Source organism: Elephantulus edwardii, unplaced genomic scaffold, assembly GCF_000299155.1.
Source record: "Elephantulus edwardii isolate Elephantulus edwardi_28Jun2011 unplaced genomic scaffold, EleEdw1.0 scaffold00018, whole genome shotgun sequence".
In the NCBI taxonomy this organism is placed as follows: Eukaryota; Metazoa; Chordata; class Mammalia; order Macroscelidea; family Macroscelididae; genus Elephantulus; species Elephantulus edwardii.
The window spans coordinates 23,771,429-23,783,919 of NW_006399768.1; the positions used below are offsets into that span (position 1 = coordinate 23,771,429).

The 12,491-nt window shown below is 41.3% G+C and overlaps 1 protein-coding gene across 3 annotated transcripts in view; it reads right to left on the reverse strand.

Annotated features, from left to right (window-relative positions):
- The window catches only part of ACSL1 (acyl-CoA synthetase long-chain family member 1), a 65,869-nt gene extending 53,837 nt beyond the window's left edge, over positions 1–12,032 (reverse strand). For 2 of the 3 annotated variants that reach the window (XM_006882237.1, XM_006882236.1), the window contains exon 1: positions 11,810–12,004. In XM_006882237.1, coding sequence (XP_006882299.1) covers positions 11,810–12,004 — 195 coding nt within the window. Of the gene's footprint in view, positions 1–11,809 lie in introns of all 3 variants that reach the window. The other variant, XM_006882235.1, reaches the window with a different exon arrangement.
- Positions 12,033–12,491: the final 459 nt, after the last annotated feature.

Here is a 12,491-nt window from a genome sequence, read left to right on the forward strand (position 1 = left end):
CTTTTCTATCTTAGGAGAAACTTTCTAACACTGGCAGCCAAGACTCCAAACTAGATTACTAATTAAAACATGCTACATTAGCAAAGAAGTTACTCTTCATGTATATAATAATAGATCTCTTAATTCGTCTCTTACGCATTATTATCCCTCATCTCTAAATCTGTTTTCTGTAAAATGAGGATAACAAGTGTTCACTTCTGGGTTATATATAGTTATACAGGAATCTTATTGTGAAATATTAATATGTAAGATATTACTAAGACAATCCTCTAAGTGTCTTCACTACAAGTCCTTCTTAGTCTGTATCTTTACTCCCACAAATACCGTAAACATGAGAAGCAGTTCTGTATCTCTGTGTCTCTGTATCAAGGATCCAGAGCTTTGGTGTCTTAGTTCACAGGGAGCTGAACTGCTAATGCAATGGCAGCACCTCTGTGGGGTGCAAATCCACCAGCATCTCCCAGGGAGAAAGACGAGCAATCTCCTCTTGTAGTTACAACCTCAGAAATCCAATAGAGATCAGCTGAGTCGGTTCTGACCCAATGGCAATGAGTAAGGGAGTGATATTAAGGATCACGAGCCTCTTCAATTCAAGGAACCCCAAAACTACCCTGGACATCAACTGTTAGGAAGGAAGAGAAGACAGGAAAGGTATAGAATGAGAAGGGACAATGAAGGAAAGTAAGCAGTGTACCCTGACTGCCATAGAGGGCTGCTTCCTGGCCAGTGGTGCCAATCAGCCCTACCTGCCAAAGTGTGGCCTACATCAACAGGGAGTCACTCACTCATTGCCACTGGGTCAGAACCGACTTACAGCTAGGTTCCTGAGGCTGTAACTACACGAGGAGATTGCTCGTCTTCCTCCCTGGGAGATGCTGGTGGATTTGCACCCCAGAGACGTGCTGCCATTGCATTAGCAGTGCAAAGAGACTTACTTTATCCTTAAAATGAGAGGGACTCCAAGAGCCATGAGTCTGGCTGGGGCACTGTCTGAGCAGAAGTGTACCTTTGAAGTCTGGCATCCAAAGAGTTCAGGCCTACTCTGGAGCCAGGTCCTTCAATGATGGTCTGGACCTCTGAGCACGTATTAGGCAATCTCAGGCTCCCAGCTAGTCTTACTGAATCAGAAACTCAGGATGTGACACAACAAGGTGTGCCCTTCAGGTGCTCTGGTTCACAGTTCACAGTCAAGTTGGAGGCCCACTGTGTAAGAGACAAGGAGGCCTGCTGACACAGTGCATTACATGTTGTGCTGTTAACCTTCAGGTCAATGGTTTGACTGCACCAGCAACTCCTCAGATGGAAGATGTGCAGTCTCCTTCTACAACAACTTCCTGTTGTGGAGTACCGGACCGTTGAGCTGATGAACCCATAGCTGACCCTCTGACAAGGTTTCAGAGGCAGTAAATTGCTTGGGAGGAGATTACCTATCTTCCTCCCCGAGGAGCAGCTGGTAAATTTGAACCATGGGCCCTTGGGATTGCAGCACAGCTTCTTACCACTAGGCCACTTCAGAAATCCAACGAAGTAGGAAGTGTTTCAATAGCAGTGGGGTTTTGGTTTGTTTCTACAGATGTGAAGAAGCAGAGCAGAGAAGTGGTGTCTGAGCAAAGCTTTAAAAAGAGATCTAAAAATAAGTAGTGTTGCATCGTTGGGAAGAAATCAAAGAGTAAGCAATGTAAATTGGCCTGGATAGATGAGATTTGATGAGAGATTGATGAGAGAATGAGAATGATGATGCCAGAAATACTGAATTGTTAATGAGCAGGATTTGGCAACTGATGAGGTGTAAACGAGGCAATATCAGAGGGCTGACAAAGAGTGGCCTCGTTTTAATAAGAATAGAGGAGGGGATAAGTATATTCCTGAATTCTCATTTCCATGAATCCTTCTAACCAACCCCCTCCCATCTTCAAGACCTTATCCTTGGAAATATTTGAAAAAAGAGATTATGCTCCATTTTGAAGATACATATATTGAGAGAGACTACTACAAATATCCCTTCAGCAGTTTTCCGACTTACCAATTCATAGATGAATCACCATGCTAAAGTAACATTTGATTTTTACTTCATGTTTTTGTTATTTGGGGGAAAGTTTACAACTTGATTTTTCATTCAGTCATCGATACACATTAGTTTATAACATCAATGCCAATGCTCACTGTGTAATCACACTTTTCTCATCTCCCCCCCTGTAATTCCCATTTCCATGAATCCTGTCCTACCCCTTCTCCCACCTTCAAGGCCTTATCCTTGGGCAAATGTGTTTGTCCGACCTCTGTGATGGTTATTCCAAGGAGTGGGTGCTTCCCTGGTCTTATTGTTCATCCTAAGGCCCGCTTGGTTTTGGTTGAATGCTGAGCCGTGAGTTTCGCTCTAGGTTTGAAGAAGTACTAAGGACCATAGAGCCAGGGGTCTCACCAGGCTAGAAAAACAGTAAGCCTGGATTTTAAAAACAATGTTTTTGTGTTTTGTTCCACATTTCCCTCTACTCTATTCAGGATCGTCTGCTGTGGTCAGCAGTGGTACTGGGTAATTCTGGCCTCAGGTTGTGGAAGTTGAGGTTCATGTGCACCATCAATCCTCTGGACTAAACATTTCTATACATCTTTGCTTGTCTTCCCTCTTATTTGTTTCAGGCAAGCAGAGACCAATCATTGCTCCTTAGAGAGCTGTTCACCATCTTTAAGACTCCAGTCACTTCTCACCAAAGTAGGAGGGAAAACATTGTCTTTGTGGACTGTGCTATGCCAATTGATCTTATGTCCCCCAAGACGATGGTCCCAAAGCCTTAAAATCAGAAACCCATTCTCTGAGGGTGTTGCTTATTAAGTGGATCTCTCAGTTTGTAATTCAAGGAACTCTTGTGGTCTAGTCCTTGGGGAGCTAACCAAAAGGCCATACCTCCTCCAATGCAACTAACAACTTCAGAAAACCTGCAGGAGATTGGACTCTAACTAAAGAAGTTTACAAGGCAGTGCCCTCTGTTGTCTCCACTGAAGAGTGGTATTCTGTAACAAAACTTTGATCTTTGCCGAAAAAAGAACACTGAAGGACAGGTGAAATGGGGAAGGGCTACACTGCTGCTTGCTTTTTTGTAGATTACACTCTAACTTCAGGAGGGAAGATGTAAGAAAAAACAAGGGGTACTAAGCAAAAGATCTATGCTTTGATATCTGTTCCTTTGTGAAATGATGACATATTCTCAAGAACTTTTTACTTTTAAATATTCACATTATTTTTATTTGAAATACTGGCAATAATAAGGTATTTCATTTGAAAATATATGTAGACTATTTTACATACGTATGTAATCCTGGTGGAACAGTAGTTTAGGGTTTGGTGGTTAATCAAAAGGTTAGTGGTTCGAACCCACCAGGAACTCTAGAAGACAAGGCTGTGACAGTCTTCCTTTTGTATAGATTTACAGCCTTTTGAAACACTGTTATGTGCCGCCAAGTTGCTTGTGACTCATAGCAACTCCATCTATGTACAACAGCTCTGAAGCCTGCCCTGTCCTGAGCCTGGCTCACTGACTCTGACACATCCATCAACCCAGTTAGAGTCATCATATTTAATGCATTGGACTGCTAAGTAAAAGGTCAGTGGTCCTAACCCACCAGTTGTTCCTCAGGATCAGGGTCTCTTGCTGTACAAGATTTATTGCCTCAGGCACTAGTGGAGGGTCTCTAAGAGTGAGAATCAACCAGACAGCTGCCGGTGAGGTGTCACCATTCTTCCTGAATGAAAATGCTATCCTTAACCATGGATGTTGTTGTGGAATTGATTCTTATCAGGGTGATCCCATGTGTGTCAGAACAGAACTGGGCTCAATAAGGTTTTTAACAGCTAAAACCTACAGAGATGAGAGGACATACTCAGTAACAGGAAACAAGACAGGACATCTGTAACCCACAGTATTGGTGTGTTAAAAAACAGGGCCATTTCAAAAGCACAGTATTTCATGATGGAGTTTTCCAAATACAAGTGGCCATATCTGGGCACACCTACTGACATTAAAAAATATTTTCAAGTTGGCTTTTATGGTCTTCTGATAGACCTTCAGACTATGGTGAAGGTGGTGGTTCCATCTGTGCTAAGGAACAGGGCCAGTTGAGCAGACAACCGTAGTCTAATGTGCATAAAATCAGCCATTAGCATTATGAGTCAGCAAGGATTTTAAGTCTTTTATTTCTTTTAAGATAGACATCTTTAATGCGATTGCAGAGCTTTCTCCATTTAAAATAATAAAGCACTGCAATTCAAATCCGTTGGTCACAAGTATATTCTGCAATAGCATCACAAGTCAAAGTTCCTCTTGATTTCACTCTCCCACTGGAACTGAATTAGGAAACAAAAGGTCATGTTCCCCTTCGGGGACAGAATGGAGAAAGATGGGGACTCTAAGGGCAGGACAACAGTGAACGCCATCTAAATATCAGTCTCTTCACTCTAGAACTTTTGCCAACATCTGACAAAAAAGAACATTTAAGGGTGTGAGTTATTTCAGGTCACTCATATTGAAATACAAAGCAAATTATATCCTTGAGTATTTCAAGTTTATAAACTGCAGACTCATTCATCTTAATCTTTAAAACAGCTATCTATAAGCTATTAGCAATTAAATAACCACTGTATTACTATTATTTATTCTTTCTAAAGAGGAAGGAGGGGTTAGAAGTAAGGTGATGAAGGAGAGAGGAGAAGGGTGGGAAAATTAAGGAGAGGAAGAACGAGTGTTAAGAGAGAATGAGGGAAAAACGAGCAATTTATGAAGAGGCTGCCTAGAGAACTCTGGTGGCTTAGTGGTAAGTAGCAGTGCTGCCAACCCAAAGGCATGTGGTTCAAATCCACCAGCTTCTCTGAAGGAAAAAGATGAACAATATCCTTCTGTGTGATTTATAGCCTCAGAAAAGCAGGTCAGCTATGAGTAGGTTCTGACTTGATGGTACATAACAATAACAAGAATAATACTTAACTAGATTTTAATACTTCGACCATTTCTAGAGAGAGTATCACAAACTACAGTTCTCTCAGATTGTTGTGATTGTTAAGTGCCACAGCATCAGCTCCAACTAACAGCAACTCTAAAGAGAATAGAATAAAATATCTTCTGGTCCTATACCACCCTCACAATCACCGGCATGCTGCTGCCACTACGTCGATCCACGTCATCGAGGGTCTTGCCTTTCTAGCTGGCCCTCTCTCTTACCAAGCACAGTGTCCTTCTCCAGGAATTGGTTCCTCCTGATGCCATGCCCAACATGCATGACATGAAATCTCATTATCCTCATTTCTAAGGAAATCAGTTTGGCTGCAATTCTTATAAGACAGGCTTATTTGTTCTTCTGATGGTCCATGAGAAAGCGAGCACTTGAATGCTGTTACTGCCACTGAGTTGACTCTGACTCACAACAACAGATCAAACATCCTACCTAAAAACACCTAGACACCTATCAGGCTGAGCTTGCAAGGTCACAGGGTAACAGTGAGCCCTAGTGGTGTGACCCATGCTCACTATTTAGCTGGCTAACCTCCCCAAATCTTGCCCTTTAACTATTCCCAAGTGAGCAAAGAGAGAAAAACTTCAACTCTAAGAATTCTATAACCTGAGTGTAGGAAAGATGGGCAGTAAGTGAGTATCTACTGGATGCCTGCTAAAACGCAAACACTCTCAAGATGAATAGCTACCACGTAGACTCACACTTGCGTGTGGTGGAGCAGGGATTAAAACCTACACAGTGGGACACTGGACATGTGGAGACTTGCTTCTGGTTCGAGAGCAGGTTCCAAACCTACTCCCTTATAGTGCATTTCTGGAGTAAGCCTAGGCTTTCTGGGCTTTCAATCCTTTCCTCTAATCCTTAAAACCTTTTCTCTCAATTATTACCTAACTTGGGAGGAACTGAAGAGCATTACACTAAGTGAACTAACTCAGTCTCATAAGGACAAATACTGTGTAGGACCATTATTGGAGAAATAGATAAAACTAGTGAAAACACGTATGAGGATCTAAGGAGGAGGGTGGGAGCAGAGGAGTAAGGACGTGGCAGGGGGTGGGGGATAGACAATCATAGGGTCGCACAATTGGATGGATGGAGGGAGGGGTGGGTTAAGCAAATTATAAAGATGTGGTGTAAAAAATAATGTATATGAATTTTGTAAGTAAACCAGTATAAAATAAAAATTTTATTTAAAAACAAAAACCCTTTTCTCCTTTTAGCCCTTGTTAATTCTCCAGGTCTCAACTTCGCAAGCTTCTCACTATCTCAAACAAGAGGGTCTTCTCATGGGGCAAGAGGTATGGAAACGGTATACTGCATTCAGCAAGAGTTCTGTGCTGCCACATATCTATCAATCCTTCACCAGGAAAACCCCAGTCAAACACTTTCCCACTTCAGTGGCAGGGAAGAAAACTTAGAATCACAAAGTCCCAATTCTCACAAACACGCTTTGCCCCAGCAAAACAAGAGTGCCAGGGAATCTACAAGCCAGTTAGTTGTTTTAGATCATGCCGGGCATTCTGCTTCACTTCTCATCTGTCTAGAGGCAACCATGCCTATGTTTCCTACCCCCTTTCAGTCTTTTGGACATTGGAGTGAAATAGAGATTTTGTCAAGAGTCATGGAACGTCTACATTTGCCATTTTTTAAAAAAAAAATAATTCATTTCATACTGGTTTATATACAAAGTTCTTAAAGTTCATATACATTGTTTTTCAAACTGGATCTTTTGGGGGAGACTATTTTTAAATGAAAATAAATATCATACCAAATCATTTATGTATGTGCATATTCCTTGCTTAATGATGTCTGTGAGAAGTGGCATCATTTGTGAAAAATCGAAATGAAAATAAATATCATACCAAATCATTTATGTACGTGCATATTTCTTGCTTAATGATGTCTGTGAGAAGTGGCATCATTTGTGAAAAATCGAATTGTGTTTTTCTTATTCACTACTACCTTTTCTAGGCTTGCTTTACTGTCAACTATATAGCTTTTGTTTCTCAAAGGGAACTCCCTTAAATGAAATTTTTATGATTGTTTTTTAACAACATTCAACTTCTCTGTGGTACTAGGGATATTGTAGCTAATGTTCGATGGATGTTGGCTGAAAACAAGGAGTATCAGAGGGACCTGGGTTTCATTGACTATGCAAAGACACTGAACAACGGGAATTCCAGACCACTTGATCCTGTATGTGCAAAGTCTATTCTTAAACAAGGAGGCAGTCTTTAAAACAGAACAGGGAAATATACTGCATAGTTCAAATTTGGAAAGCGTCTATGCCAGAAATGTGTCCTATCTCCATACCTTTACAATCTACATGCAGAACACATTATCCTGGAGGCTGGGCTCTACAAAGAGAAATGTGGCATCAGGATTGGAGGAAGACTCATCAACAACCTGCTTTATGCAGATGACACAACCCTGCTTGCTGAAACTGAAGAGGACCTGAAGCACTTACTGCAGAAGGTCAAAGACTGCAGCCTTCAATATAGATTGAAGCTCACTATTAAGAAAACAAAGATTCTCACCACTGGGCCGATTGGAAACATCATGATCGATGGCGAAGAGACAGAGATTTAACAGCCTTAGTTTGCTTGGTTACACAATCAAAACTCTTAGTTCCAGAAGCCAGGAAATAAAAAGATGTATTGCATTGGGAAAGTCTGCTGTCAGAGACATCTCCAAAGTACTGAAAAGCAATGATGTCAGTCTGTAGACTAAGGTGTGCCTGATATAGGCCATGGTCTTTGCACTCACTTGCTATGCATCAGAGAGCTGGTCAATGACAAGGGATGATAGAAGGAGAATTGATGTCTTTGAGCTGTGGTGCTGGAGAAGAGTATTGAATAAACTAATAGACTGCTAAGAAAACAAACAGGTTTATCCTGGAAAAGGTGAAACTAGGCTGCTCCTGGGAGGCAAGGATTATGAAGCTTTGTCTGCATACTTTGGACATACTGCAAGGAGGGGCCAGTCTTTGGACTGGGACATCATGCTTGGGAGCGTGGAGGGAAAGCGCAGTAGGGGAAGACCCTCTCTGTGGTAGATTGATTCAGTGACTGGGGTAATCAGGGTAGGTGTGTCAAATAAGATTAGCACAGGATAGAGCAGGGTTTATAGGTCTGTAGTACATAGGGTCGCTATTAGCTGCAGGCGATTTGACGGCACATACAACAACAACCTCTCATTTTTTATCTTTATTAGTAAGTATTTCTTGTTAATTCCTAAAAGCAGCTACTTAACTACTTGTGGGTTGACACCAGGATCAGAAATAAAGTCAGAGGCTACACTCCTTCAACAGCAAGATACTTTTTCACCTACTTTAAATCACTAAACACTTCCTACAAGTGTTTCTAAGTTAGCACCCAGGTCTAGCAACACATTAAAGAGATGCTCTATTACAGTTCCTACAATTATATTTCCTAAAATGTGAGTTGAGTAAGAAAATGTAATTTATAGCAAGGTTTTCATGGTTTCTTCTTAAGAAGCTTCTGGAGTTTTACAAAATGTGTTAAAAGTTATCTGTAGTTACCAAAAGTGCTGATGTGTTCTCATTATCAGAATGAACACTTCTCAATAAAAACAATCCATTAAAACACCTTTTCTAGCCTGCTCTCCCAACTGTTGGACTGCTTATTGAAAATGCCCTCAAATGTTGTGGCAATTTCCAGAAAAACATGTTCAATTTCCTGCATATCATATTAGCAAAGTTGCTATGTTGTTGTTATGTTCCACCTAGTTAACTATGATTCATAGCAACACCATGAACAATGGCTCTGAACCTTGTCCTATCTATCCTGAGCCAACTTCACCATCTTCAAACCACCTGACCCCACTGCCACAGTCATTCTGTCAATCCATCTCATTCAGGATCCTACTCTCTTGGGCTTACCTTCCACCCTTCCAAGCATGATATCCTTCTCCAAGGCCTGCCTGATCCTTCCTGGCAATGTGTCCAAAGTACATGAGACAAAGTTTTAAAATTCTTTCCTCCAAGAAGTAACCTGGTTTTACCTTCTCCAGGACAGATCTGTTTGTTCTCTTAGAGTCCATATTATGTTCAATACTGTTCTCCAGCACAACTCAAAGGCATTGATTCTTTTTCTGTCATCCATAGTCATCGTCCTGGTCTGAGATGCACAGCAAGCAACTGAGATGAATATGGCCTGGGGAAGGTGCCCCTTAGTCTTTTAGACTGGCATAAGTGTTCTTGAGCACTCTGGGTAGGTCCTTGATGACAGATTTTCACAACGCAACTGGTCTATCGAGTTCCTTACTGCTGCCGTCAAGGGTGTTGATTATGGATCTGAACAAAATGAAACCGTTAACAACATACATTTTTTTTTCTCTCCATCTACCTTGATACTACCTCTTGATCTGGTGGTGAGGATTTTTGTTTTCTTAACATTTAGATGCAATTCATGTTGAAGGATGCAGTCCTTGATCTTCTGCAGCAAGTACCTAAAGTCTCTTGAGTTTTGGCAAGCAAAGTTGTGCCATCTGCACAATGTAGTTTATTTATGAGTATTCTTCCAATCTTGAGCCACATTCTGCTTTAAAAAGTCCAGTCTGTCAAATGAGCTGTTAAGCATACAGCTTGAAAAGGTATGGAGAATGGAGACATCTCTGACACATTCTTTCTTGATTTTTAACCACACAGTACTCTCTTGCTGTGTTCAGACAACAGCTTCTTGGTCAAGATATAGGTTTTATATGAGTGCAATAAAGTGTTCTGGGATTTCCATTCTTAATGCTTGCCACAATTTTTTTTTTTTTTTTATCCAAAGAGTTAAATGCCCTTGGTATACTGAATTTCTGACACAAAGGCCATGTCTTTTTGGCAGTTCAAATCCATCAGGGGGTCTCCACGAGAAAGATGGGCACTCTTTTCCCCATTCACCTAGATTTATAGACTTGGAAACCCTGAGAATTGGCTATGAGTTGGTTCTGATACCCCAACAATCTCTTATATTTACTTTCTAAACAGAAACAAAGTGTAAACATTCCGAAACAGTAGCTCAATCATTCTGTTTTATATTTTGGCATGAATTAGACTGACATATCTTTTCTATAAAGAGTCTCGGGAGGAGTTAAGTGCCCGGCTGCTAACCAACAGGTCAGCCGTTCATACCTACCAGTCAAGAAAAATATAGTAGTAAAGTTTACTGTTTGGACACCCAATGGCACAGTTCTATGGAGTCATTATGTTCCCACAGGGTCACTATAAGTCAGAATTGACTCTCTAGCATTGGGTGTGTGTTAAGGTTTTGGTCATATTTTATATGTACTTTAAGAGAGAGCTCTGGTGGCTAAGTGGTAAAGAATTGTCCTGCCAGCCCAAAGGCCCATGGCTCTTTTAGAGAAAGATGGACAATCTCCTTCTGCATGATTTACAGCTTCTGAAAATTTGCTGTAAATCAGCTACAAATTGGTTCGGACTTGACAGCAATGAGCTGAGTTTAACACTGTACGAATTCTACAGGAATGACTCCAAGAGACTTCTAAAAACAAAACAAAGAATTGAAATCCTATAAAGAAAAAGCTATGGGCGAGGCTAGGACCTCACTGGAGGGGCTGCAGCCACGGTCCTATTGCAAATCCATCCCACTAGGGGAAGCAGGAAGACCTTTCACCTCCACATCTGTAAAAGAGCACATGACACGACCTTGCACTTGACTGTGCTCTCGCTTTTCCGTGCATATGGTGAAAATATTAAATACTGAGCGTCTGTTCTGACTTGGGGAGAAGAAAACAAGCAATTGTTAGCAAAGACCAGGTGAAGAGCAAAGCACTGAGAACCTGTTCTCTTCATCTTTTCAACTCCTCATATATTTTATTAACTCTGAAAAGAAAATAAGAAGGGGTTGGAGGATAAAGCTGAGGCACTAAAAATCTGAGAGGGTATTAAAATATTGTCTCAGTGGTTAAACACTTGTCCCATAGTGGAAAAAGGTCAAGAGTTTGAACACACCAGGAGAAATTTCTAGCAATCTGTTTCAGTAAAGATTTACCATCTCTCTGAGAGGCCAGTCTCCTCCTTCTTTTAGGAACCCTTAAACCCTTATGAGGCCAGTCGACTTGTCTGATGTGGTCTCTGTGAGTTGGAATTAACTTGACAGCAATGAGTTTGGTTTGGTTTATGTTATTCCATCTCTACTAATCCTCAATTATAACAAATATGTCTGTTTACTTTAGGGGATTATGGGAACACAAGCTTTAATTTGCCCAGGTCACATACAGCCATGACAGTCAAACAAGCCAACCTTGAAAACCTTGAGATGTGCCTGTTTGGTTGCTCCCATCCTAAATTCTACAGCTGTTTTGTATTGCTAACTTCCTTGACTTGCCTTATCCTGTTGGAAATCTGAGTCATAGCCTTCAATACTCGAGACTATGTTCCAAGGATAAGAAATCACTCTGTCTAAAAGAGTTAACTCTCTTCTCTGCTGGACTAAACATCTCCATAGGAAGGGACGCCAAGTCTGTCTTTTTCCACTGACAGAACCCTCTGGATCTCTCACAATGCCTACCACAGACAGACGCTCAATGTCATTTCTAGAATGAACCTCAGCAAGACCATGGGTGGACACCATCTCATTTGTCTCTCAGCCTTGTAGTTTGGCTTCCACCTCTCTGTATTATCATCAACAACTCTGCTGAGCAATTTCTATTTACAAATTACACACACAAACAATGCCTTGTGAGTGCAGGTTCAATCAATATTACCTTCACTGGGGCTTAAGGAGTGTGGGGAAATGGGAAAAAGATGACAATGCTCGTGACACTGTCCACTTACCGCCACTTCCACTGACTGCATGGAGAGGTCGCATGGCGGCTTCAGGGCTTTGGGTCTCGTGGCGTACCAGAAAGTGGTGAGAGCTGCAAACGCTCCGAAGCCCATGAGTGTGTTGGTTGGAAGAGTACGAACGTACTGTCGGAAGTCAACCAGCTCTGGCATTCGAAAATACCCGAACAACTCGTGGGCTTGCATTGTCCTGTGTTGGTGGTTCTCTAAGCAGAATTCTGTTGGAAGAGAAAAATGTCATATTCATTCCAGAGAGGCAGGGCTCTTCTGCAGAATTCCCAGAAGCCAACCATTTAATTCACGGTTAAGGCCTTTTTCTTGCAGGCAAATTCCATTTCACTAAAAGGATATTAGAAATTCATTTTACTTCTATTTCTCTATGATTCTTAGTGAAATTTTCATTAACCACTGAGGGGGCAAAAGGACTTTATACACAAAGATTCTTGCCATAAAATGGTTCAAGTAAATGGCATAAATTTCCACCTTCTGCCCTGATAATGTACTTCCAGTTCCTTCCACTTGGTCAAGTTCAAACAACTCTCATTACCACAGTTAAAGAAGGTAAGAATGAAGACACACAAACAAGCCCAAACAACCTAAAGGCCTCCATTTCCATTCTTTTCCAACAAGTTCCCCAACTGGTAAAACACACCAATCTAAATTTCAGTGTCTT